Raw genomic sequence first — 27,829 nt, 5'->3', positions numbered from 1 at the left:
ACCAAGTTGCGTTTAACATTTCAGCCCACTGAATCAAAACCTTAACCTTTTTTGCAGTATATAATAAAAATGTAAATACCAAAAATAGGAAAAGTGTGTTTCCTGAAGAAAACACAGAATGTGTGCAGCTAAAATTAATTCCACTTCCAGGCTGTTGCTAAGTTGCTGCTATATGTTTGCTATGGCATTTCAGGTAGTTATTATGGTGCTATGGTGTTGTTGCTAAGTTGCTATGGTGTTGCTAACTGTTTGCTGTAATATCCCAGGTGATTGCTATATTGTTGCTAAGTGATTGCTAGGTGGTTGCTATGGTGATGTTAAGTGGTTATAGTATACTAGGTGTTTGCTATGGTGTTTCTAGGTGGCTGCTATGGTGTTGCTAAGCAGTTGCTATATCCCAGGTGGATGCTATACTGCTGATAACCAGATGCTAGGTGGTTGCTATGGTGTCTCAGGGGGTTGGACAGATGTTGCTAAGTGCTGTGGTTGATGGTTGTATCACTGTTACGTTTGATGGGCACCAAAACCTTTGCACCACATTCATTACTACCGGAAAATCTGCTGCTATGCAGAAACGGTGTATCTGATCACAATGCTTTTTAGAAAGCTGAATCACACAATCAGACCAAACAATTTGGAGTTGGAATTGTGTTATACAGCAAAAATCTGGGGGAAGAAAATATAATAATAATAACAACAACTTGAAGCAGCTGAAGTGGTTCTCAGTGGTTGCTATCATATCTGAGGAGGTAAAATGTGGGGTGCCAAAACTATTGGCCTAAAGATGGTTTGTCCAAAAGCTTATCCAGTATTTGGCAGAAAAATAATAATAAGAAAACAGATCATATAAATATAACAAAATGAGTAATATAAATGTTTGCAAAGCAAAAAAGTAAAAAATGTGAAATAAAAAAGAAAAATGAAAAATAAATGTAACAAAGAAGTGGTTGCTATGGTATCCCAGGTATTTACTATAAAGGTATATATAAATAGTATAAACCAGAAAACGGAATGGGTGCGGCTAAACTGCAATACACTCAATGGTGGAATTAAACTGCTGTAGGGTGAATGGGTGGGGCTAAACTGCTGTAGGTTGAATGGGTGGGGCTAAGTCTTTGCCCAAAAAAATCTCTCTATAAATTAAGTCGACAGCAGGAGAAAAGTAAGCATGTTTACCACAGGTGTAGTGATGGGTCCAATTTTTATTTTGGAAAGCGTGCCCCTTTGTGAATGTGAAGAAGCAGTTTAGAGATAGGAGGTTTTGTTATGAAGAGACACGGATAAGTCGCTTTCTAATCGGTTTCAGCAGCTCCAGGCCGGTCTGCGTTATTGCAGGATGGTGAGGTGACAAGTACCTGGCTTCTCTTATCAGCACAGCTGGCTGTAAATCTGACAGCGAGTGCAGTGGACAGGGCCACTGCTATTTCACCACGAATTCAGCCCATTTTTCCCTTCGATTCGGACTGAGCAAAGAGTGGTATTCAGGAGGAAAGTGCTGGAGTTGCTCTGGAGCTGCCCTTTTATAGAGCAGGCTTCAGCAGCAGCCTTATATAAGCACATAAAGTGCAAAGTACTTTCAGAGTTGTGCTATAAAAACTTAGGCTGATGGCTGGTTGCTTCAGGCGCTTAAAAAACATTACATTTGCTCTCAAACATGCTACGAAAACAAATCAAGTTGATTTGAACTGGCCCATTTTTTAGAAATGTTCTTTATTAGCATTAGTAATCATGTCAAATAAAAGAGCTCAACAAAAACACAGCTGTTCTTCCTAAAATTGGATATTTTCCACATCGGCTTTGGAACATTTTTCTTTGTGTTAACCCATACTGATTGGCTCCCAAGTGGTGCAGCCTATCACCAGTGATGCCACAGCCATCCATCAGTGTTCGTGAGTCCCAGAGAGCATAACTGTCCTTTCGCTCTTCGAGCGGGTAGGATGGTCTTTCCTCTCTCCACATCACTTATCGTGGGCAATGGCAGCCAGCATGGGTGTCTGCTAGTTGACATAACAGAATTAGCAGTTATCGTTCTCCTCCAAGTTCACCTCTGAGCCATGTTCACCACAATGCTGTGTCCAAACAGATCAGAATGAGCTTTTATAAGTATGTGGTTAGGAAAGGCCATCAACACTCACCAGTGAGACCAGACATGTTTAAAAAAAACATTATAGAATAGATCACTATTAATCTGGCAAAAGAGAATGTTTTTGTGAAAACTGGTATTATCTAAACCCTAAGGCCCACATGGAACAAAGTAGAGCTGTAGGTCCATAACTATTATAATCAGAGATGCTTTATCGTTTTTTAAAACAATGAACCCAAGGATTGCTGCCACTGGCTTAGGACACAAGCGGTGCAGACAGCTCAACGGCTGTAGTTTGGTGACAAAATAATAACTTATGCTTATAGTTAATGACCTGCTCCTGATGTAACTCGTCTTTTTTCAACCTTAAAACAAACAGAGTCAGAAGCACAGCCTCAAACCAGCCTGTAGAGTGGAATGTAAACGGAATTCATTATTACATACAACACTAATCACTCTGAACGTGTATGGGTTAATCAATGCGTTATCGTGAGGCCTGATCGTGAGTTATTACTTTAAGGCATATGGAGCTGTTATCATCTACATTTGAGCAGCAGACTCTCCAGATGCATCGTGCATCTCTTTTTCTCTCTCTCTTTTTCTCTTACTGTGTCAGATGGCTCACTAAAGCAGCCAGGGTTCTGCCAGAGTAACATTCTGGCACTGAGCCACAGATCGTATGTCTTAACTTCCATTAAGTTACATCAGCAGGAGCTGATGATTTTATCTAAACAAACATGAGTGCTGAAGATTCAGTTTACTTTCATTTTCTGTACAGACAGACTGGTGAGTGAATGGGTGGATAGATGGACAGATGGATTTGTGAATGGACAGATGGATGGATGGGTGGATGGATAAACCGGAAGATGGATGGATAGATGGATTGGTGTATCATGGATGGATAGACAGATGGATAAACAGATGAAAAGATGGATGACAAGATGGATGCATTGACTAATGGATTTGTGGATGAAAAAATGGATGTATTGATGAAAAGATGAATGGATGGGTGGACAGACAGATTAATGGATGGGTGAATGGATGGACAGATGGATTTGTGGATCGACTGATGGATGGGTATATGGACAGATGAACAGATTAATGGATGGATGGGTGGACAGACAGATGGATGGATGGGTGGACAGACAGATGAATGAATGGACGAACAGACAGATGGATGGATGGGTGGACAGATAAACTGGTAGATGGACGGATGGATGACTGACTGGTGGATGGACTGATGGACAGATGGAGTGATGGACAGATGAATGCATGGACAGATGGATTGGTGGATGGCCACTGGTGATGGATGTATGGATGACCAGATGGATTGGTGGATGAACAGATGAATAGATGCACGGAGAGATGGACATGTGAATGAACAAATGGATGGATGACTGAATGGATGAACGAATGGATGCATGTGTGAGTTATTTACCGTTTCTGAACGGGTCATCCTCGCTGTCCTCCCCAAGCTGCTCGGAGGCGGTCAGGAAATCCTCCTCTATGGAAGAAACCGAACGATTTGTGTCGTCGTCCGCAATGCGATGTCCTGCCAACTGGCTGTGTCGCTGCCTCTCCTGACCAGACTGCAAACCAATCAGGAACTTGTTGATCTGAAGGATGATGCTGTTTGGATGAGTAGGGCGATGCACCCCCGAACTCTGCACCATACACACATCAACAGCCCTCTGACTCTGTAACACACACACACACAGAAACATCACAAACTACAGACAATCTATTCACAACACTGCATCACATGTAACTTCCTGACCTGATACCAGGCCTAGGGTATAGAACCTACATAACAGTAACAATCAATATATGTGTTGTTAATCTTTTTTATTATTAGATTGCTATCGAAAAGCTGCTTTGCAACAACATCAGTTGTAAAAAGTGCTACACAAATGCACAAATACACAAATGCACAAATACTGATAATCCACAATGCTGTAACAGAATAATGACGCCACGTCCGTTTTTAACAACGATGGATTGACCTTTGAGCAGGTGCTACCTGAATACACTAGGTGGCAGTGTAAGGCATTGTTTCTCTAGATGAGGAGGTAATACAGTAGATGTCTAGTCATTCACTCACAACAGCACACATTTGCAAGACAGTTAGCACAGTTAGCTAACATTAGCTATTTTCAGTTAACAAGAAATTGTTAGCTCTCTCTCACATAATAGATTTAGCTTTTCTTAAATCAGATTTAGCTTTTCATACATAAATCACATTTACCCTTTTCTCGTAAATCAGATTTAGCCTTTTCTAATAAATGACTTTTAGCTTTTTAGATTTGGGCTAAATCAGATTTAGCATTTTTTCTTAAAACAGATTTAGCCCTTTGTCTTAAATCATATTTAACATTTTCTCATAAATCAGGTTTAGCTTTTTTTTTATTACATCAGAATTTTCTGGTCTTGTATATCAGATTTAGCTTTTCCGCATATATCAGGTTTAGCTTTTTTTTATTAAATCAGATTTGCTTTTTCTCGTAAATCAGATTTAACCTTTTGTCATAAATCAGAATTAGCTTTTTTTTTAAGTATATTTAGCATTTTTGTTCAGATGTAGCATTTTAATCAAATGTTTGTATGTTTGTTCAATTGATTGTTGCATCTTGTAAATCTCAAAAATTTATATTTGCCCTATGTGCATGAATGTAGCTAGACTAGGTTGCCAGTGGGACTGACCTGTGTGGGGGTGGGGTCATGCTGGCAGGTGTCAGGTGAGTCCAGGCCGGTCAGCAGCAGGATTTCTTGCTCTTTGAGTGGCCGCATGCCCACACACTCCACCAACCGCGGCAGATCCTGAGACACTGTGGCCAACTTCTACAAAACACCAACACCGTTACAGTTCTTCCATCAACACTCATCTGCAGAAACTGTTCATCTGTTTATTAATTAAACTCAATTATTATTGGAATATTGGTTATTAACTCAGTCAGTCATGTGGCACATTCACATTAAGAGTTTAATTTAAATGAAAACTAATTTAGAGACAGCAAAAGAAAGAAAATGAAAGATTTAATGATGCTCGGAAGGTGAAGAGTTTGATTTAATCTGTTGATGTTTTTGATCATTTAAATTCTTTAATGAAAATTGTAATCTTAAAGCGACAGTAAATATTCGACACATTTATCTCTAATATCAGCTAAGAAATGTTTGCTTCTTCCATTTTTACACTGGTGCTATGCTGCTAATGTAGCACACACAATATGCAAGCTTATACCCTCCAAGCATTCATTTTTATAGATAGGTAATCTGTGGTAAGATTACCTTCTACTTTCTATTCTACTCTAGAAATTTAAAAACTACTTAGATGGATGGAGGAATAAACAGACAGAAGGATTTGTGGACATTTGGATGGGAGGATGGATAGAAAGGTGAATGGTAGAAAGGATAAATGGATGGCTAAATGCGGAATGAATTGATAGAAAGATGGATGGATTGAAAGTGAGACATATCAGTAGATGAATGGATGGGTACATGCTGTACCAGTCAAAAGTTTGAATACTCCTGGTTGAATGTGTGCCGATCATCACCTTAAAACCATTTGATCCAAATGCTAGGGTGACCATATTTTTGTTTTTAAAAAAGAAGACACTGGGGACACACGGAGTTAGGATGTCTTAGCTGATGGGGGGTTTAGGTAAGCCTAAGTGGTAGGGCATGTGTATATGTAGACAAGCAAGTATATGGTCATTTAACAAGAGCAATAAGCAGCCTTAATAGCCTATATGACCAAATTAGCTACTTTCGTTTTGATGACTATGGTGGATACCATTGTGTCCCCAATGTCCTCTTTTTTAAAAACAAAAATATGGTCACCCTAGTAATCGGATCAAATATTTTTTAGATGATGATAAGCACACATTCACCAGGTGTATCCAAACTTTAGACTGGTAATGCATATGCGTTGATCAATGTATAGAGAAATGGAGGAGTGGAAGGATGGATGGGTGCATGAATGGAAAGGTGGATGGATAGATGTACAAATGAATAGAGATACAGATCAGTGGATGGATAGATAGATGAATGGTTGAAGAGATTGATGAGTGGATGGTAAATGGATGGGGAAATGGATGAGTGGACAAACTGGTGGACCACCAAATAAAAACTAAAGGCCTTAACCAAGGCAATCCAGCCCTCGCTCAATGTAAAGACACTTCACCCACCTTAAGGCAGCTGCTGTCATTCCGGTCAGTCGTGTCCAAACTCACAAAACAGATCTGCACACAAAGAAGATTGGACTTTTGATTTTGTAGCACATTGTGTTTGTGTATGTGTGCGTGTGTGTCTACTACCACATGAATCTCAAAGTGGGTCCATGATGCACAGCTAAGGGGGTCCACAATTCAGCTAAAAGAAGAAGTGATCAAAATGAAACCAGTGGGCGCCTTGGTGTTGTTTATCAGTTTACACAGTATCCCAGGTTGTTGCTATTGGGTGCAAGGTGGTTGCTATGGTATCCCAGATAAATGGTTTGGTTTTTGCACCGTGAAATCACTAAGAAATAAGTAAGGGTCCATGGATTTCCAGTTCTCCCACAGAAGGGGGTCCCTAACTGCAGGCTGGCAGAACACCTGCTCTACAGTAAAAATAAGCTGATTTTAAGAATGTTGTGCAAAAAGTCCATCAATTTCAGAACGACAAATATAGCCATTTTATTTTCTATTTAAACCCAACAGTAAACCTACACCTACACTATTTTCTGAGTTTTATATGGATGTAATGATGGTAAAGTAGCATCAAATCTGAACAAATAGGTTTATTAGAAATATTTTTTCCACACAACACCCTGCATGTATCCCTTCACATTTAAAAGTTATGTGCTTTTAAAAACATCACAACTGCGGTAAAACAATGTCTCAGGCATCACACATCGTATTTCAAAACACTTGAAGTGCAATAAGTTTCTGTGGAGCTGCATTCTCTGAAATGATGGTGCTTCATCCAAAACGTTTGGGATAAGTTGGGGTGGCAGAACTAATCATCCAACACCAGATGCTCTCACTGAATGCAATGGGTCTGAATGCAATCAAATCCTGCCCAAAACAATGTTCCAACATCTAGTGTAAAGCCTTCCCAGAGAGGTAGAGACTGTTTCTGCAGCAAAGGGGGACTCCTTGACTCCTTAAAAGCATTGATTTCAGAGAAAATTATGATGCCCACATACTGTTGTGTATAGTGTATTAGTGCACTCAACAGTGGGGGTAGGGGTGTGTGTGTGTGTGTGTTTGTGTGCGTGTGTATGTATGTGTGTGTACACTATCAGGCTCTCTGAACAGCACTCCTACAGATTAAAGAAGCCCATTTACTGAACAGGAGGACATAAAAGAAGCCTGAGAGCAAAGAGACAACTCTCTCGCACACTAACACACACACACACACACACACACACACACACACACACACACACACACACACACACACACACACACAGACACACACAGACACACACACACACACACACATAGAGGCCAATCATGTTCTCTGCTGAAGTGCTGTGTGATATTCTCTGACATCTTGTAAAGACCCTCTGATTCCCTTCAGAACACCCAGAGCTAACTATAGAAGCAACACTGGACAGTAAAGCGATAGTTCAGCCTGAGATTAATGTGACAGTTTCCCCCTTAACCCAAATGTAGTCGACCAGCTGAATCATTTTCAGTGTCTGAAGTTTGTTTCTTTAGGTTTTGCACAGTAATAGCTAACCAGTAATGGAAGCCTATATCCCACCAAGTCCTATCAATTTCAATCCCTATTCAAATTTCCATTCCATCTTAAATTGCAGCAGTTACATACTGAGGCCCAAAACACCAAATGGTCCATTTCTTAAATGGTGTTAATTCAGTCACTTTCTGAGGCCTGGGGTACCTTAAAATATTTGATCTAGCTTACATGTGCGGCAGTTACATTCTGAAGTTTCAGGGAGCATTCATTAAGAAGCTTCAGGTGTGGTAATGTAACTGTTGAGCCAGGTAAGGTGAAATGTATGATAAACTTACCACAATTTCCATTCCACCTTACATGGTATAGTATTCTAAAGCCTGATGTGCTACAAATGATCCATTGCACCAGTGTAGTATTTACATTTAAGCACCTAGGGCATTTTTTTTTTGGTTCTACCTTAAATGGTACAGCAGTTACTTTCTAGTAACTCAAGTCTCAGGGAGCAGCAGAAAAACCTTCAGGTGTGGTAATGTAACTGCTGCACCAGGTAAGGTGAAATTTATGATAAACTATTATGTTTTTATGATTGATTGACTAATTGATTTATTGACAGATAGAGAAGAGTGGAAACTGGATGAGCGAGTCTGTACTGTGGGTAGGACTCTGGGTAAAGGGGAAGGCGAGTGAGAGTTTGGGGTCTGGGGGAGTCTGCTATTCCGCTGGCTGAACTGTCACTTTAAATCTTGCGGTCGTTTCTGAATTTAGATCTTTCTCTCTCTCTCTCTCTCTCTCTCTCTCTCTCTCTCTCTCTCTCTCTCTCTCTCTCTCTCTCTCTCTGTATGTGTTTTGGCTACTGTGGTCAGTTTGTCTCCAGAGACAATCAAAGCAGTCACACACTCAGCAGTGTGCTAGCCTTTATGCTATATTTAGCATCTCTCTCTTTCTCTCACCCCCTCTCTCAGTTTCTCTCTCTTTCTCTTTCACTCCTCCACTGAATTCATTATGTCTTTCAGTGGTGCTAATTCTTTCTCACACTCTGATGACTCGCAATGCGCAAGTTACCCTCACACACACATACACACACACACACGCTACCAGTGATATAAATTCCACTTAACTCATTAATCATCAGAATCTGCAGAGAGAGAGAGAGAAAAGAAGAACAAAAGAGAGAAGGGAGATACAGATAAAAATAGAGAAGACAGAGAGACAGAAAGAACAAGAGAAAAATAGAGAAAAAAGCGAGAGACAATGGAAAAAGAGAAAGAAAGAAAGAGAGAGAGAGAGAGAGAGAGAGCGAGAGAGAGAGAGATAGTGTAAGAGAGAGTAGCTTTGTCAGTGGATGGCTTATTAAGAAGATATTCCGCAGTTATAAAATGCGTGAACACATGTCAGAAATACCATAGTACTATTATTCCTGCTGATCAATCTCCACTCCACTCCCTCTGTGTTTAATACTGACACATTCTCCTTACTGTACTGCAGGTTCTTCTGTGATCTGGTTTAAGAGGAGTGACTGAGCTGGCCTGGTGTCAGTTCTGGTGTTGGTGATGGTGTTACTGTTGGTGGTGGTGTTGCTGATCTGCTGATCAATACCTCTGCTGCCTCTGTCTTTAATACTGACCTGATATCTTCACTAAACTGCAGTTGCTATGATCTGATTTCGGAAAGTAACTGAGCTGGCCTGGTGGTGGCATTAGTGGTGGTAATGATGTTGGTGATGGTGATGGTGATGGTTTTGGTGGTGGTATGGGTAGTGGTGATGGTGATGGTTTTGGTGGTGGTATGGGTGGTGGTGGTGATGGTGATGGTTTTGGTGGTGGTAAGGGCGGTGGTGGTGGTGGTGATGGCGGTGGTGATGGTCATGTTTCTGTTGATCTGCTGATCAATAACTGCATCAATGATAAATACTGACCTGATCTCTTTAGTGTACTGTAGCTTTACCTGTGATCTGATTTCGGGGGAGTAACTGAGCTGGCCTAGTGGTGATGGTGTTGGTGATTGTATGGATGGTGATATTGGTGGTGATGATGGTGATAATGTTGGTGATGTTGGCAGTGATGGTGGTGGTGATGGTGTTGGTGATGGTATGGAGGATGATGATAATGGTGGTGGTGATGGTAGTGTTTTGGTGGTGGTGAGGGTGTTGGTAGTGGCGATGGTGTAGACTTGCTGTTTTTTAAATATTGCTGTGTCATTATTTACTCTCATTAACTCTTATTGTGGATTCTGCTGGACCACTGGAAGAGGGAACCCACAGACTAACATCCTAAACTTCAGTAAACTGTAAACTGTCAACCGTTGCTGCTCCTTGCAGGCTGGAAGCAGACTGTGAATGTGTGTGTGTGTGTGTTAGAGAAAGGAAGTGTGAGTGTGTTGTTAGAGTGCAGATGTCATCCTAATGGCATAAAAATGTCATCTGTCAGACAGCACAATTAACATAACAGCACTGACAGTTACAGTACTGCCACTGTTACACACACACACCCACACACACAAATATTTTTATACCTTGAGGGGTGAGTTTAAACACTTATGTATTATGTTACATAGACAATATAAATATCGTTTTTATTAGGTGATCTCTTAGATGCAGTTGTAAAATATATTTTAAACATATATTTGTCATGTATTACATTGGGCAACAAATATATTGTTCTTAAATCTAAAAACCTAATACATATAGTCCATATATTTTTTTCTTTCATATGGGAATGTAGAGAAGAGGCTGCATGGCGTCCCGGAGAAGGACACAGCGCTTTAACCCTTTTAACCCCAAACACGACTGACTGTGTGTCTAAAAGTGGCCCACACTGGGACATACTGTCACCCCCACCCCCTCTCTCTCTCATGTGATGAAGGAACAGAAGGAGGAGAAGAGAGAAAGGAGGAGGGAGAGGCAGAGGATGAGGAGCGGAGAAGTGGAAAAAAGCTGTTTCGAGATGTGGCCATATTGCACTGCTGGGTCAGAGTAGATACACACTCCATCATTTCCAGCTGGGTGGGTATTCTTACAAACACACAGACACACACACAGACACACACACACACACACAAATTCTTGTTTTACTACCTGATGTGAGGACCACCATTATTTTTTGTAAAGCTAACCCTAAACCTTAAAGGAGCAGTTTGCTGATCAATCAAACTAGCATGATTGATCTCTGATCCCAGATTCTGTGGATCAGCCAGGACATGTTTAATATCTGATGTGAGCTTTTTTAGACTACAGTCACCAGTTTACTCATCTCTGTAAAAACACCCTCAAAATCTAGATTTACCAGCTTCAAAAATTAAAAATTTGTCAAAGCTGCATAACCGAAACTGGAACTACATTTTCATCCCAGTAACATCCTACCTTGTAGTGCTATGTCTTCAAACTGAAGTGCAGGGTGCGAGTAATACCACACACAGTGCTGAGGTGAAAGTGGTTCCAATTCCTCCACCATTCAGCTTTGTGGAGCTTTGTGTGTTTATAGACTAAGTAACACCATGTTCTAAACAACATCCATTTACCAAACTAATGAAGATCTGAAGAGATGAGATTAGTGACAGTCTACGTGTTTGTTAGCAACATTAGCCTAGCATCTGTTGTAGACTAAAGAAGCACACTTCAGATACCAAGCGTGTCTCGGCTGATCGACTGAATCTGGGCTCCGAGATCAATCGTGTTCATCTGGTTTTTTTGCCCAAACTGTTAATTTAACCTGAAACTTTTTTTGCTTTTGATAGTTTTTCTTTAAAAAAAAAGCAGCAACTAGTAATGATGATGTATCTATGTCACCATAAATTAGCTTTTAGATGAACAAAAAAAAACCAAGAGAACTCATATAGAGCATTTATCCAAATGGTTGGGGATTCTACTAACACATTCAAGGATATTCAGGAAGTGAAAAACAGCCTAAATACTAATCGCAAGCCAAAAAAGACAAATTAAAGAACCAATCCCATCCAAACAACACTCTGATTGGAAATTAGGGAACTGGCAGGATTCTGAATCCAACAGTTAAAATGCTACTGTCTGAACACCTCAAAATCTATGTGCAGCCTCCAAAGTACCAAGCAGGTGGCCTTGCACAGGTTTATCAGTCCCAAGCAGCACATGGCATACATCCAGCTACTGCAGAGTAAACCAGAAAGACTACAGCCACTGTCCAATACCATAAGACCAAATGTTTTGAAAAATAAAGAAATAGAGAACAACAAATCGATTTCCTGGTTTCATCTGAATATGTGGAGCTTGGTTAAACATGACGAGTCTCTCCTGGAATATTTATCTGTTCTCTGAATTCAGTTCTGTGTAAAAGGATTGTCTGAAACATGGTAAACTTTAATAGTCCCTGTGTTCACCTTATCTGGCTACAACCACATACCATGCTCTAAAACAGAAGTGGTGGTGGTGTATCTCTGTTTGTTAGAAATCATATCAGCCTACTGGTACGAGCTGGTGTAGTGAACTCTATGGCTAATGAGGTTGAATCAGGTTTTATTGAACTCAAGCTGTTGCTATCTGAGAGAAACAATTATTGGTTGCTTCTATAAACCTTTGAGTGTAAATCTCATTAACACTCTAAACTGTAAAATCACTAAAGAAAACAAACACTGTAAAATCATCTAAATGAATCATCCTTCTCTCCTTTGATAAACCAACCGGCAATAATAACAGTTAGTTCTGCCACATTCATTGACAATATAATAAAGTCAACAACGGTTAGTACTAAAGGGATTCAGGTGACACCTATCAGTATTTGTTATAATCCCAAATGTTACCCACAAATCACATGAAAAGATATTAGATGTTAGGATTAAAAATATAATTCATTATATTATTCAAAAATATGATTCATTTACCATATCTCAAATGTATTAAACTACTGAACAAACAGTAAGTTTAGTTTTCCCATATCTAAGCGCACAACTTTTCGTAACAAACTACTGACTAAACTAATAGGTTACTACTAGGTTGTTTTTTTGTTGACACCAACATTTTATCTGATAAAGATGGCTACAGACTTATTTCAAGTATTAATACTGAATTAGCTAATATCAATACTTCAAAACTAAAAAACTATCCGTTAACATCACTACTCCAAGGGAAAAAAAAGGCATTGACCCATACAGTCAGTGTTCAGGTCATACAATATGTTCCTTGTTCACTGTATCACATTTCTTGGTGAACTTATTGAGGAGAAACTCTTATCAATAAGAACACCAAGAAACACATTACACATTGCAGTAATATCACAAAAAAGAGCTAAAATATTGGTGTCATAAGACAAATTAAATATATATTACCTATGCATGTTCTCTTAAATCTGTATTATACAATGATCTATGTCTGCATATTCATCTAATTATCGTTGCCTAAAGATTAGTAAATCATGTTTCTTTTCTGTATTCTTTTACTTATTATGCTTGATGAAGTGTGCATACATAAATGAAAATACATTAAAATTTAAGTTTGAGTTAAAACAGCCAGTTTAGAAGTTAAGAGTAGAAACATCTCCCCAAATTGTACATGTTGAGCTGTCACTGTGATGACACCTGGTCCTCAAAGAGAAAGTAGTACAAAAACTTGCTTACACACAGACACACACACGAAAGAAAAAACACACTTATCTAAAGGCTAATGGAAGTGTGATGTCTGCTGTCACTTTATGTCATCATTTACTGGGGGATGTGTGTGTGTGTGTGTGTGTGTGTTAACATCCTAACCACTTTCTGTCAACATTAGACAGACTGTTATGTCACCAAGGGCATGAAGGTTGTGTATATCTACGCTTGTGTGTGTGTCTTTTGGTTCAGTAGCTGTCCACTAGGCAAAGGAGCATCTGCCCTCTGACAAATCACACCCTGAAGGAAAACCTTGATCTTGACCTTTAAACCTTTATACATCTCCCTTTAAACAAATCAATCTCCATTCACTTAATCTTTACACCAATTAAATTTTCCATCCACACTACACATATCATATCCTCACTCACACATATCCTCACTCTACTTCATTCTTTAAGGAAATCCGATCCCCCATTTACATTAAACCTTTAAACTAATCAGATTCAGGGGTCATTGTCCTGCTGCATGACCCAATTTGGGCCACGCTTTAGCTGTTGGATAGATGGCCTCACGTTGGACCCAGTCCTGTGGCTACAAAACAAGCCCAAATCATTAATGCTCCACCACAGTACTTGATACTTGGCATGAGGTGTTTGTACTGATATGCTGTGTTTGGTGGCACTGTGTGTGCCTGTGTATGGCACTGTGTATGCCATGCTGCCATGTTATTTTTTAGAAAGATAAGGTTTTTTCCATGGCAACCCTTCCAAACAAGTCACACTTGTTCAGTCTTTTTTCTAACTGTACTCTTATGAACTTAAATATTTAACATGCTAAATAAGGCCTGTAGTGTCTGAGATATAGTTCTTATAGTCCAAGTCCAGTCGCAAGTCATTTTAATGTATGATTTGAGCTGTGAGTTATATAAGCACAAGTCCAAGTCAAGGCACAAGTTATTTTAACATGAATCAGTCATTTAAGTATGAATCCAAGGTGAGTAATGGGTCATTTAAACATGAATCAGAGTTGACTCACAAATCATTTAAGCAGGAATCCAAGCTCAGCCATTTAAATGCAAGTTTGAGTCGAGTCAGATCAGCACAAATCAGATTTAAGTCATGAGTCAAGATGTGACTTTAGTCATCATCTCTTTAAATTACTTAACTATATTTTAGAACCACAACTATATTTTATAATGTTTTGCTCACTTTCTCTCTGATCTAGAGGTTTCCTGTCCACACTGCCTTACTCTAAACATGGTTCTTATCGTCTGACTGAGGACATGCACAGCAAGGAGTCTGGACTGGAGATTGAGTTCATGTGAATTTCCGATTGTTAAGTGATCCTGAACGATAATCCATCTTCCCTTTGTCTGTTTCAGATACACCGCTCAGTGCACCTATTCACAGCTCCCTTTCTCGCTTCTCAGGGCAAAGTGAATCATTCTACTTGTTTTCAGTTGTCAACAAAAAGCCATGAAATGGCTCTCTCTTGCTCAGAGTCTCTGGTTCTGCTCCTCTGGGCTTTGTGGATGTTCTGTGGCTTTCCTACTCACCTTAGGCTCCATTAACCTGATTCACACTGGGGCGCTGCCAGGGATTTTGGGCCCAATGAAAATAAATTGCATTGGGCCCCACAACCCCACCGTTCCAGACACAGCAAACCTGAAAATGTAACATTGTGCATACAGTGGAACTCAATACAGTGTTTGATGCAAAACTGATACTCTGAATCAGAACAGTGTTATAGACCATATTTTACTCTTTAAATGTAAGTGACCAGTGCCAGAAATTAGTGTTTAAATGGTTGCTGCTGCTTCTGCCTGTACTGGCACAAAGCAGAGACAGGGACTGCTCAAGCAGTATGAATAGCTCTTTGCCCGTGTTGATTAAATGTCACCTTAAAGAGAAGTGAAATGTAAACATACGATAGCCTTGGATACACTATAGGACTATTATGATGATTATTACAAAAATGTCCATCAAGCACTATGCGATTAGGGATCATGAAGTACACAACTTCAACCTGTTGCTGATGTGAACCAAACACTACCAAGGAGATGCAGATTAGTGCCAACATTTGCATCGAGCCAACCAACCCAGACTCAACCAGATTGACAATTGGGGCTAAAATAGGGTTAAAAACTGCGCGGAGTAACCCCGGCTTAAGCTAATAGGTTAATTTCCACCACTCACATTTGTCCGTTTTCTTTCTTTCTGTCTTTGTTTTCTTTCATTGTGTTTCTGGTAACCATATTTTGCTTTTGAATGTAACAAGATGCTTCACTTCCAACAAGTGCACTGCACACCATTAAAACTTGCACTTGTTCTGAGGGTGAACAGAAACATTTCATGTAAATAAAAATGGGAGGCAAATTAGACAATGTTACATTCTTGATAAATAAAAAAATAAAGCTTTAAACAAAATGATTGCTTAATAATGTAATTCTGTAAAATATCATAAAGATGCAGAACTCATACATGCAGATACCTACAGAACCCTACAGACCCTATTAAACCATGCAGAAACACACAGACCCCAAAGAACCCTATAAAATCACAAAGAACCCTACTGAATCATGCAGAATTAAACAGAATCCTACATTGAAAAGGAGAACAAAGAAAGAAAGAAACATAGAGAGATAGAGAGAGAGGGAGAGAGGAAGGTAGAGAGAGAGAGAGAGAGAGAGAATTCTGCCGGACAGTCTGACAGTTGCTGTGATGATTGAGTGTCTTTGAGTGTGTTTAATAGACAGGAAAGAAGAGAAACAGAAATGGAAAGAGATAAGGAGAGTACACAGACAGACAGACAGACAGAGAGAGAGAGAGAGAGAGAGAGAGAGAGAGAGAGAGAGAGAGAGAGAGAGAGGATGCAGTTAAAATAGACAAGAGAAACATATCTGACTTTCTCACATGCTGTTCTACACTGGTTTTAACCTCCTCCCCCAAACATTCAGAAAAGGCTAAAAGCAAAAGCTTCCCAAAGCTAGCAGGGACAGAACCACCACAACTCTAAGAACCACTTGAACGCTTGAATGGGTCTTCGCTTGGGATCTTTATTTCACCAAAAAGGTCCCACTATTGTTAAGAGTCCAAGATCCCCTTTTTTAGTACTACATGCAGAGCCACATTTTTTACTACATAGAACCACGTTGAGTAGTATGAAGAAGCTTTTTCAGTACTATATACTGATAGAAACGTCTTCAGACCTTGCATTACTATACAAAACCCTCCTTGCTAAGAGTGTAGTACGAATATTACCTTCCTACAGTTAGAATGTATGGATGTTGGGTAAATCAAATTCCACTATTGCAGATGAGTGTTCATCTCAGACACACTGGTATTCTCATTGGTTCTTTGTTTGTTACTGGACTGAGATCTGCAGATGTTCTGGACTGTTGACCCCTTCACATCTGGAGACGTGAAAGAAACACTGAGAAACAGAAATAGTCGCAGGCAGGTAAACGTACACACACCCTGGCAGAGTGGAGAACCGTGTTGTCATTTTAGGCGGTTTCAGTGTGTGAACATCTGTCCCCTCAGTGCTTTTGATGGGGAACATGAAACCTGTTCCTCTAAAAGCAGCTGGAAAGAAGCCCCACTTTGTAGGAGGAACAGCGCAGTCGACACAAAGACAGCCTTTCTCTCCCCGCGGATTACAGCTCAGAAGCACACAGTGACGATCCAAAACATTAAGACCGCTCCCAGATGAGATGAACATGTAAAAGTATGGGATCTCTTTTAGATGGTAACTGAACAGTCGGTTCTTGCATCAGATCCGACGGCAACGTTATTTTCGTTGTGCAGAGTGAACACACGCACATCTGACTCTGTGTGTGTAGCATACTGTAAGGAGGTGACGTTACAGCCACTCTCTGATCTTTGTACGTAAAGCTGGCTCAGGGTTCTGGCAGCGAAGTGTGTGAGGCAGCTGGTGTGTGTGGGTTTAAAATCACAGCATGGAGGCTTTGTGTTAGTGGAGAGCGCGCTGAGAGCGCTGCTGCAAAAGAACAGTCTGCAGATACAGGACATATAGCACTGCACAAAGAACCATATCACAACCTTACTAAACCATACAGAACCACACCACACTCATGCAGTACCATACAAAACCATATCACAGCAAAATAGAAACTTGCAGAATCATATTAGACAAATATCAAACCTTACAAAACCATACCACAGCAATACTGACCATCTAGAACCATACTACTGCCATTCAGAACCATACAAAACCATACCACATTCAGAACCATACAGGGCTATACAGCACCATGCAGATCTATAGAGAGAACTATACTACAGCCACACAAAATTATGCAGAAGCATACCACAGATCATAACAGACACTGTCACACACACTACGTTATTACTCTCTGATGCGTAACACAACAAAACTCCACCAACAACAAAACCAAGAATTCTTCATTCACCCAGACAGAGAACCAGGCCATTAAAATGAGATATCAGATCCCTCATTAGGCCTTAATTACTTTATCTCTCCATCAAAGCTCCAGTCACCCTTTCCACCAGGTGTTCTTATTCCCCTCTGTGTCCTCCAGCAGTGTGTACACAGAAAACAAAAAAATCATGCCACAACCATAAAGAACCATACCATAGTCAGACAAAACCATTTAAACCACAGCCGTACAGAACTATAGTGGACAATGCAGACCCATAACACAGCCGTACAGAACTATAGCACAGTCATATGAAAGCAAAGAGAATTTTTTTGAATTTACTTGGGCCAAAAAGGACTGGTGTTTAAGCGATTCATTCAAATCACTAATGGCAACATGCAAATAATGAAGAGAATCAGTTGTTTTTACAGATCTTTACTGTAAAGCGCACCATAATCATGCTGTGCTTTACGAATTTGGTTCTTAATGATTCTTATCAAAATGCTGATGCCTGAAACTGACAAAAAAAAAAAAAAAAAAAACATAGGCAGTTGTTTTCTTGTCCCAAATCCCAAAGCCTAAATCCATCTCACACAGAATGCGAAAGATGGCATATGTAAGAGAAATAGGCAAGATTCCCAGATCACTTACTTATATGATTTAAAAAGTGAAAAATAATAAGCAACATTTACATTAAATGTATTATATTTGTACTCATAATTTGTAAATGTAAGGCAGAATTATGTAAGGGTTGAGCTAGGGTAAATCAGCGATAAGGCTGAGACATCTAGGCTAGGCTAGAGGCTGGAGTCCAATAAGGGAAGAGTTATTATAAGGCAGATTTAAGTGAGGGTATTCTATTTGAACAAAAGTATTGGGACACCTATTCATTCATTGCTTCTTCGAAAATCAATGGTATTTAAAAAAAAAAAGAGTTTATCATGCTTTTGTTGGCATAATTGTCTCTACTGTCCAGGGGAGGTTTTCTATCACATTTTGGAGCACTGCTGTGAGGATTTGATTGCATTTAGCTACAAGAGCATTAGTAAGGTCTGTATGTTGGATGTTCACAACCCCACCTCATCTCCAACTCATTCCAAAAGTTTTAAATGGGAGTATCATCATTCCAGAGAACACAGCTCCACTGCTCCACAGCACAATAATGGGGAGGGGGTTACACCCTTTTAGCCCACACCTGGCATAAGGCAGGTTCATGTTTATCTGCCCTGACAGAACCTGGATGTTGTCTCCAGAACACGGTTTCTCAGTTCTGTCAGAGAGAGAGATGCAGGGTTTTGTGTGGTCCTGGAGAGACTGGGATGACTCATGCCTTAGTCTGACAGTGTAAACTATTTCCTTCACCAAACTTGTGTGTCATTTTGAGTTCTCTCATAATACCAGATATTAGATATACATGTCCAAAAGTATCCATACAGCTCTTCTACTGATTGAATTGAGCTGCTTTAAGATGTCTGCCCCAGGTGTTCACACACAGCTGTTTAATCTCCACAGAAAAGCCCTGACCAACAGAATGAGTTGCTCTGAAGCAGCTGTGATCGCATGACCCTAAGATCACTGTGCCCAGTGCCAAGCATGAGCTAGAGGGCATTTGTCTATGAGATATATTTTGTGCATTTGTGTGTATGTTTGACTCACAGTGCAGCCACCCTCGTTTTGGTCCTCGAGGAAGCCGACCCTGCAGAGTGTTTTATCGTTCTTCAGCCAGTACTCCGACGAGTCCAACACACTGTTACTGCACAGTACCTGCACACACATATATGACATTTTCATTATCCAGCAATAGTTCCAAAAACCCCAGCATAAACAGACAAAATGCAGGCTTCATGCCACTACAATGTTCAGCTATTGGTGGGAGGTGGGAGGAGTCTCAAATAAATTATGCAGTGATTAGAACCAATCACATTTGGAGCATGAGTCTCAGAATAAACAAGTCAGTGATTAGGAACAACTCCAGTCAGGGGGAGGTCACTAAGGACAAACGAGGCAGTGAGTAGGACCAATCACAGTTAAGGGGAGGTCTTAAAGTCTCAAAACACACCAGGTACACGCCAGTATGAACAATTACAGTCAAGATTGTGATTAGCACCAATCACAGTCAGAGGGAGGACTCTCAGAACAAACAAGGCAGTAATGAGGACCAATCACAGTCAGAGGGAGGACTCTCAGAACAAACAAGGCAATGATGAGGACCAATCACAGTCAGAGGGAGGACTCTCAGAACAAACAAGGCAGTGATGAGCACCAATCACAGTCAGAGGGAGGACTCTCAGAACAAACAAGGCAGTGATGAGGACCAATCACAGTCAGGCGAAGGACTCTCAGAACAAAATTATGCAGTAATTAGAACCAATCACAGTCATGGGGAGGACTCTAAGAAAAAAGAGAACAATCACAGTAAGGCAGTCTCTTGGAACAAACCAGGCCATCACTAGGACCAATAACAGTTAAGGGGAGGTCTCAAAGTCTCAAAACACACCAGGCACACACCAGTGTGAACAATTACAGTCAAAGGGTGGTCTCAAAACAAACAAGATTGTGATTAGCACCAATCACAGTAAGAGGGAGGAGTCTCTGAATCAACAAGGCAGTGATTAGAACCAATTACAGTCAGAAGGAGGACTCTCAGAACAAACAAGGCAGTGATGAGGACCAATCACAGTCAGGGGAGGAGTTTACAAACAAATGAGATGGTAGTTAAGAGCAATCATAATGAAGGGGGAGGAGTCTCATATCAAACAAAGCACTGATTAGGACCAATCACAGTGAGGGGGAGGACTCTCAAATCAAACAAGGCAGTGATTAGGACCAATCGCAGTCAGGGGGAGGACTCTTAAGAAAAATGTGACAGTGATCAGAAAAAATTACAGTTAGGGAGTGCCTCGAACCAAACCAGGCCATCATTAAGACCAATCACAGTTAAGGGGAGAAGTCTCAAAACACACCAGGCACTGAGTATGAACAATCACAGTCAAGTGGAGGTCTCAAAACAAACAAGATTGTAATGAGGACCAATCACAGTCTGGGGAAAGACGCTCAAAACAAATAAGACGGTGATTAGAAACAATTGCAATCAGGGGGAGGAGTTAACAAACAAATGAGGTGGTAATTAAGAGCAACCATAGTGAAGGGGGGAGAGGTATCATATGAAACATGGCAGTAATTAGGACCAATTACAGTCGGTGGAGGACAGTTGGTGGAGGAAAAAAACAAGACCAGGCCTGCATCCAGTCAGGAGGAGGACTCTCAGGACAAACAAGGCAGTGATGAGGTAATGGAGACCAATCACAGTCAGGGGGAGGACTCTCATGACAAACCAGGTAGTGATGAGGACCAATCACAGTCAGGGGGAGGACTCTCAGAACAAATGAGGCAGTGATTAGAAACAATTGCAATCAGGGGGAGGAGTTAACAAACAAATGAGGTGGTAATTAAGAGCAACCATAGTGAAGGGGGAGAGGTATCATATAAAACATGGCAGTGATTAGGACCAATCACAGTTGGTGGAGGACAGTAATTGGGACGGATCATGTTCAGGACAAACCAGGTAGTGATGAGGACCAATCACAGTCAGGGGGATGAGTCTCAGAACAAACTTGGCAGTTATTATGAGCAATCACAATGAAGGGGAGGAGTCTCAGATCAATGATGCATTGACTGGGACACAAATTACAGTCAGGTGGAGAGGTCTCAAAACAATGAGGTGACAATTAAGAGCTATATTTAACCCTTATTACAAACTTAAAGCACTTCATCATTTGGGAGCAAAAATTACATTATTTACAAAAACAATTACATTATATAAAGCCAGTATCATATGACACATATATTACTGGCTTTACTTCGCTTTTCTGCTGAAGTACAGAAGACATTCTCCTGACAGGAAGGACCTACAGTATTTTTAAAATAATAATAAAGTAACTCTCCTACATCAGCAGCTCCACACAGTTTCTGACTGTTTCTGGCAGGTCGGGTTTATTTCAGGTTTAATTTGTGTGAGAGCTGTTGGACAGGTATGACTCATCACCCTGATCTGCATGATGGGAGTGTAATGTGAATTTCTTTCACCCTCATCATTATCATCATCATCATCTATATCATTATCATCATCACTCTTTCTAAATCATCTGCACATACACGCTCCTCCCAGCTCCTATAAAACATACCGACATTTACAAAAAAAAAGCCAAAATCCATCTCATTCTTCTCACACAGAATGTAAAAGATGGCATTTAATTCAAGTAAGGGTAGAGCTATGATAAGGTGGAGCAAAGCAAGGTAAGAGTTTGGTTAAATATTAATAACAAATTAAATGTAGGTAGTGTGATATACACTGCCATGGAGCTACAGTCTCTCAGTAGGGTGAATATTAAGAACACTCTAAATGCTAAATGTAGGTATTGTGATATCCACTAATTGCATGGGTTTTCCCAGTGCTCTGTTAAGCATGTTCAAGTAAGCACCAGTAGCTATTGAAAAACAGAAACACACACACACACACACACACACACACACACCACTAGCAATAACACACACACTTGTATTGCAGCTTATGCTCCCTCAGGAAAACTAAAAAGGATAAAAACACTGCAACACTTCTGAGTGGCATTCGGGGTAAACAGCGTTATTCATGCACACGTAGCACTACAGATAACTGTGTGTGTGTGCGCACACGCTGTGGAGCTGTTAAAGTGTGTAAAATTGAGTCAAAAAAAAAATTCAGCCTTGAATTGTAGTGTAATTTATGAAAGCCATGCTCAACACCAACACTTTTCCTTACACATTGTGTGTGTGCATGTGTGTGAATATGCACATATTTTCATGACCTTTACAGCTGATTCATTAACCATGCAGCAACTTTGCAAGCTCCCTGTCTGTTTACTGATCAGATAAACACACATTCTTAGTAACCACTGTGAATTGTGAGGTTGGGCCCATGACCCTGTTGCCAGTTCACTGGTTCCTTCCTATGCAAACTTTCGGTAAGTACTGATCACTGCATACCAGGAACACCTCACAAGACATATCGTCTAGAAGATCCCAGTTGGGTTCTTGTCAAAGTGGCTCAGATTCTTACAATTACCATTTTTTCCTTCAAGAAAGGACTGTTCACTTACTGCCTAATATATCCAACTCTTAACAGATAATAACAGATTATCCATTATGGCAGATAATCAATGTTTTTCACTTCACCCGGCAGTGGTTTTAATGTTGTGTATATGTTGTGTGTGTAGGTGTAAATAAGTTCAGATTCTCCAGAGACACACTTTTGCATATTTTAATGCACAATTAATGTTTATTTACTAAATTAAACAGAATACATAAAAAATGTCCAGTTTGTTAAATTATGAAAATTAGTAGAACTTGACACATGACACGTTTTCAACCATGCTCGAACAGAATTATTAAAAAAATACTCCATGAAACAGTCCTGGATAGAAATGATGGTACCCTTAACTTAATATTTTGTTTCTTAATATTTTGTTGCACAACCTTTTGATACAATCACTGCAATCATTCCTGTAACTGTCATTGAGACTGCACCTCTCAGCAGGTATTTTAACCCACTCCTCATGAGCAAAAACTGCTCCAGTTGTCTCAGCTTTGAAGGGTGCCTTTTCCAGATGGCATGTTTCAGCCTTGTCCAAAAATGCTCAATAGGATTTAGGTGAGGGCTCATAGAAGGCCACTTCAGAATAGTCCAATGTTTTCCTCTTAGCCATTCTTGGGTGTTTTTAGCTGTGTGTTTTGGGTCATTATCCTGTTGCAAGACCCATGACCTGCGACTGAGACCAAGCTTTCTGACACTTCTGAGCACATTTCTCTCTAGAATGCCTTGATAGTCTTGAGATTTCATTGTACCCTGCACAAATTCAAGAACTCTGTGCCAGATGCAGCAAATAACAGAGCCTCCTCCATGTTTCACAGTAGGGACAGTGTTCTTTTCTTGATATGCTTAATTTTTTTGTCTGTGAACATAGAGCTAATGTTCCTTGGCAAAAACTTCCATTTTTGTGTCATCTGTCCATAGGACATTCTCCCAGCAGCTTTGGGGCTTGTCAACATGTAGTTTGGCAAATTCCAGTCTGGCTTTTTTATGATTTGTTTTCAACAAGTCCACATTAGCTCAAACAACGACGGATGGTGCAATCTGAAACCCGATGTTCTTTGAGCTTGAAGTTTACCTTTAATCTCTTTAAAAGTTTTTCTGGGCTCTTTTGTTACCATTCGTATTATCCGTCTCTCTGATTTGTCCGCAATTTTCCTCTTGCGGCCACGTCCAGGGAGGTTGGCTACAGTCCCATGGATCTTAAATTTCTGAATAATATGTGCAACTGTAGTCACAGGAACATCAAGCTGCTTGGAGATGGTCTTATAACCTTTACATTTAACATGTCTGTCTATGATTTTCTTTCTTATCTCCTGAGACAACTCTTTCCTTCACTTCCTCTGGTCCATGTTGAATGTGGTACACACCATGTCACCAAACAGCACAATGACTACTGTAGCCCTATATTATAGGCCCACTGACTGGTTACAAGATTGTAGACACCTGTGATGCTAATTAGTGGACACACCTTGATTTAACATGTCCCTTTGGTCACATTATTTTCAGGGGTACCAACATTTTTGTCCAGGCCTGTTTAATGAGTTTATTTTTTTTTAAATAATTGTGACTTCTCTAGAGTGCCGGAGCTGCAGCCAACACCTCTAAGAGAAGTTTGGCTGGACTTTTTGATCTATAACTAATTATCCATTATCAGTACCTGACCTTACTAATGCTCTCATGGCCGAATGCTCGCATCCTCATAGCAATGTTCCAAAATCTAGTTTAGGATGTCAGCAAAGAGAAAACCAACTTTATTATTACGATTGACTTTACACGCACAACACTGGAGGAGCAGGTGTCTACAAACTTGTGGACATATAGTGTTGCTTGTGTATTTAGATGTATAACATAAATCTGGTGTTATATAGCATATATATATATATATATATATATATATATATATATATATATATAGAGAGAGAGAGACAGAGAGAGAGTGTCTAAATAGAACCATTGCAATTCAATGAACCATTTGCATGCTTTAATTGTTCTTAGTCTTGTTTCTTTAAAAATGGTTCCACTATTGTTTAGTCCAAGAACTATTTTTCAGTACTATATAGAACCATAACAGTGATTATATATATATGTGTGTGTGTGTGTGTGTGTGTGTGTGTGTGTGTGTTTCCACCCCCCTTGCTGTGTGTACCATCTGTCCTGGCTGTGTTTGTACAGGACAATCGTATGTCCAGAACATGGAACACAGAGTTCATAAGGCAGTCGTTCACTAGCCCTCACAGACCTCTGCTGCCATTACAGACATCAGAACCTGCAGCCAGAGTGTATAAAAACACAGTTAATAAGATTACAGTCAGTTTTTATGGGTTACTGGAACACAAGATCCAGATAAACCCATGCTAACGCAGAACAGGGGCAAAATTACCTTTTTTTGATTTATTTCAACTGTTGGACGATGTTCTGTTTAGTTTGAGTAAATTGAACTAAACAGAACATCGTCCAATCAGCATCACTCTCTGTGGTATCTGGGTAGATACAGCTAAACCATCTCTTCCATTGGTCAGGACTTCGCTGGTAGAACTAAAGGGTGTTAGGTTAACCACCAATACAATTAGCAACCAACCAACCAACTGTAAGAGTCCTTTTTGTACAGTGGGGTGGGACCAGTTTCATCTTAGAAAATGTCACTCCAGACCTTCTGTAAGTTCTAGATGTGCTGTGAATGAGTGCTAGTGTGAGCAGAATAAACATCACTCTGCATCTTTGGGATGTTCTAGATAGGCTGGGAATGTGGGTGCTAGTGTGAGCAGATGAAACATCACTCTAGTCCTTTAGGAGGCAGGTGGGCTATGAGCATGAGCGGTAGTGTTTGGGATGTGGCGCAACAGATAACACCACTACCTACCGTTGCGTTACAACAACACCATGTGGGAGACCAGGGTTCGATTCCCGGTCTAGGTGACTATGCTGCGCTACACCAATAAGAGTCCCTGGGCAAGACTCCTAACACTACATTGGCCCACCTCTGTAATACGAGTAACCTTGTAAGTCGCGTCTGCGAAATGCCATAAATGTAAATGTAGTGTGAGCAGCAGAAACATAATTTTAGTCTTTCCATAGGTTCTAGATAGGCTGGGAGTGTTTTGTGGCAGATTCATTTTCATTTTCCAATATTTAAAATGTGTGCTTAAATGATTCTGTATTTGCCACATTTCCATCGATAGACATGTAGATATTGGTGGTGTCCCTCCTGTCTGTGTGTGTGTGCGCAGTGTGTGTTTGTGTGTCTGTATGTATGGAGGATATGAGCTGCTGAACACAATGAAAGCAGTGGAAGATGAACAGCATCTGATGCTGAGATGCTCTGCCTGATCACTGATGTGGCTAATCTGATCATCCTGCATTTATAAAGCTTGGTGTGAACACAATCACACACACACACACAAACACACACACAGGCACAGGTGTGTACCTTCTTGCAAGCGGAGACGGATGAGGCCAGACTGCTCTCTGTTTTCACTCCCTCTGTCTCCAAACTCTCGCCCTCAAACATCGCAGAGCACTGGAAATTACTGCAGCGAGAGAAAGAGAGCAAGAGAGAGAGAAAGGTGGAGAGAGAAAGGAGAGAGAGAAAAAGGTGGAAAGAGAAAATAAAAAGTAGACAGGGACAGAGAGAAGCAAGAGAAAAATGTGAGAGGACGAGAGAGAAAAAGATGAGAAAAAAGAAAGAGGGAGAAAGGGGGGAAAGCAAGAGAAGGGGAAAGCAAGAAGAAGGAAAGAGACAGAGAGAGAGAGAGAGAGAGAGAGAGAGAGAGAGAGAGAGAGAGGATTATTAGCTTCGTTTCAGTGATAAAATTCTGCTCGTGCTGAGTTTGGGACTGGATACATGAAAGGCGCTTAAAAATAAAATCCTGTTAAATATGGAAATAAAATCGTATTATCTTTAAAAATGTGCCTTTTTAAAAGTATGTTCTGAATAGGGTTGCCAACCATTCCGTAAAATAAAGAATTGTCCTGTAAATGGAAAGTAAAAGACATATTCTTTACAAGATACAAGACAATCTTTGTTTCGTATTTTTGAGGTTAGACTATTAAGACAGGGCTGTTTGTATGAGATAAACCCTGCTGCTCTCTCTCAGCCAGCTCTGTCATGTTATGTTACACTACCCAAAACACCCATACACCTGACAGAGAAAAAAAAAGGCAGATAACAGAGAAGATCTCCCCCCGCTAACCAGAGAAGATTGCAGAAAACACAGAGGGGAAAACCACTGGCTGGAATGTGTGAGAAAGATAGTGTGGGTACAAGGCTGCTTTGCTGCTTTCTACACAGTAGTCAGAGCTCCTCAGTCCAAAGAACCCACTATCAGCCATTCTATCAGTGTGTATCAGTGGCAGTGGATCTGACACAGCTATGTATGTCAACACAGTCTCATATATACTCATACTTCTTCTTATGCATAGTGTTTAAAATTAATTAATTAAACACTACAGGATTAATTGAATAATGTGGCTGAGAAAAGGACAGAGAAAAAAAAAACACTGTCAATAACTCAATCCTCCCGAGTGCTTTTATGCATAAATACAATGTTTCTGTAGAAATGTGGCGGAACTGCACTGGAGATGGCTCCTAGGCTCCGAGCTGCGCTGTTTGTTTAGAGCATGAAAGACTTCCTCAAACACTCCCTGCAGACTTCACTCGCCGGGAACACACACATGGCCTCAGAAGCGATTAGCACGGCTCAGGTTAGGAGCAGTTTATGGATGTCATAAAGTGTGTTTTAAAGTGTGTCTCTCAGAGGGGCAGCGAGAGACACTGTCCAGCTTGAAGTGATGATATGGAAGGAGGGGTCGAAATCTGTCAACAACATCAGCCTCCATGCAGCAAATTATGCACAAAACTACACTAATACGCAACAGGGTTTCTTGAAAGGTTCTTGGTTCTGACCACTCAAAGAACTATCTGAGTGTATACACTGCTCTTTGCCTGGTTAAAGCTGCATTGTGTGGGAATTGGTATTTTTTG

At 40.4% G+C, this 27,829-nt stretch overlaps 1 protein-coding gene across 3 annotated transcripts in view; it reads right to left on the bottom strand.

The window, feature by feature from the left end:
• Nucleotides 1-27,829, bottom strand: part of sphkap (SPHK1 interactor, AKAP domain containing) — a 57,036-nt gene that overhangs the window by 20,787 nt on the left and 8,420 nt on the right. For all 3 annotated transcript variants that reach the window (XM_072694814.1, XM_072694815.1, XM_072694816.1), the window contains exons 2-6: nt 26,276-26,375; nt 19,377-19,484; nt 6,268-6,321; nt 4,784-4,921; nt 3,522-3,780 (exon numbers count right to left, since the gene is read on the bottom strand). In XM_072694814.1, the coding sequence (XP_072550915.1) occupies nt 3,522-3,780; nt 4,784-4,921; nt 6,268-6,321; nt 19,377-19,484; nt 26,276-26,375 (659 nt within the window). The remainder of the gene's footprint in view (nt 1-3,521; nt 3,781-4,783; nt 4,922-6,267; nt 6,322-19,376; nt 19,485-26,275; nt 26,376-27,829) is intronic.

The sequence above is a fragment of the Salminus brasiliensis genome, chromosome 13 (assembly GCF_030463535.1).
Source record: "Salminus brasiliensis chromosome 13, fSalBra1.hap2, whole genome shotgun sequence".
In the NCBI taxonomy this organism is placed as follows: Eukaryota; Metazoa; Chordata; class Actinopteri; order Characiformes; family Bryconidae; genus Salminus; species Salminus brasiliensis.
The sequence above is the reverse complement of the archived record's forward strand: the minus strand, read 5'-3'. Positions and strand labels throughout refer to the sequence as shown.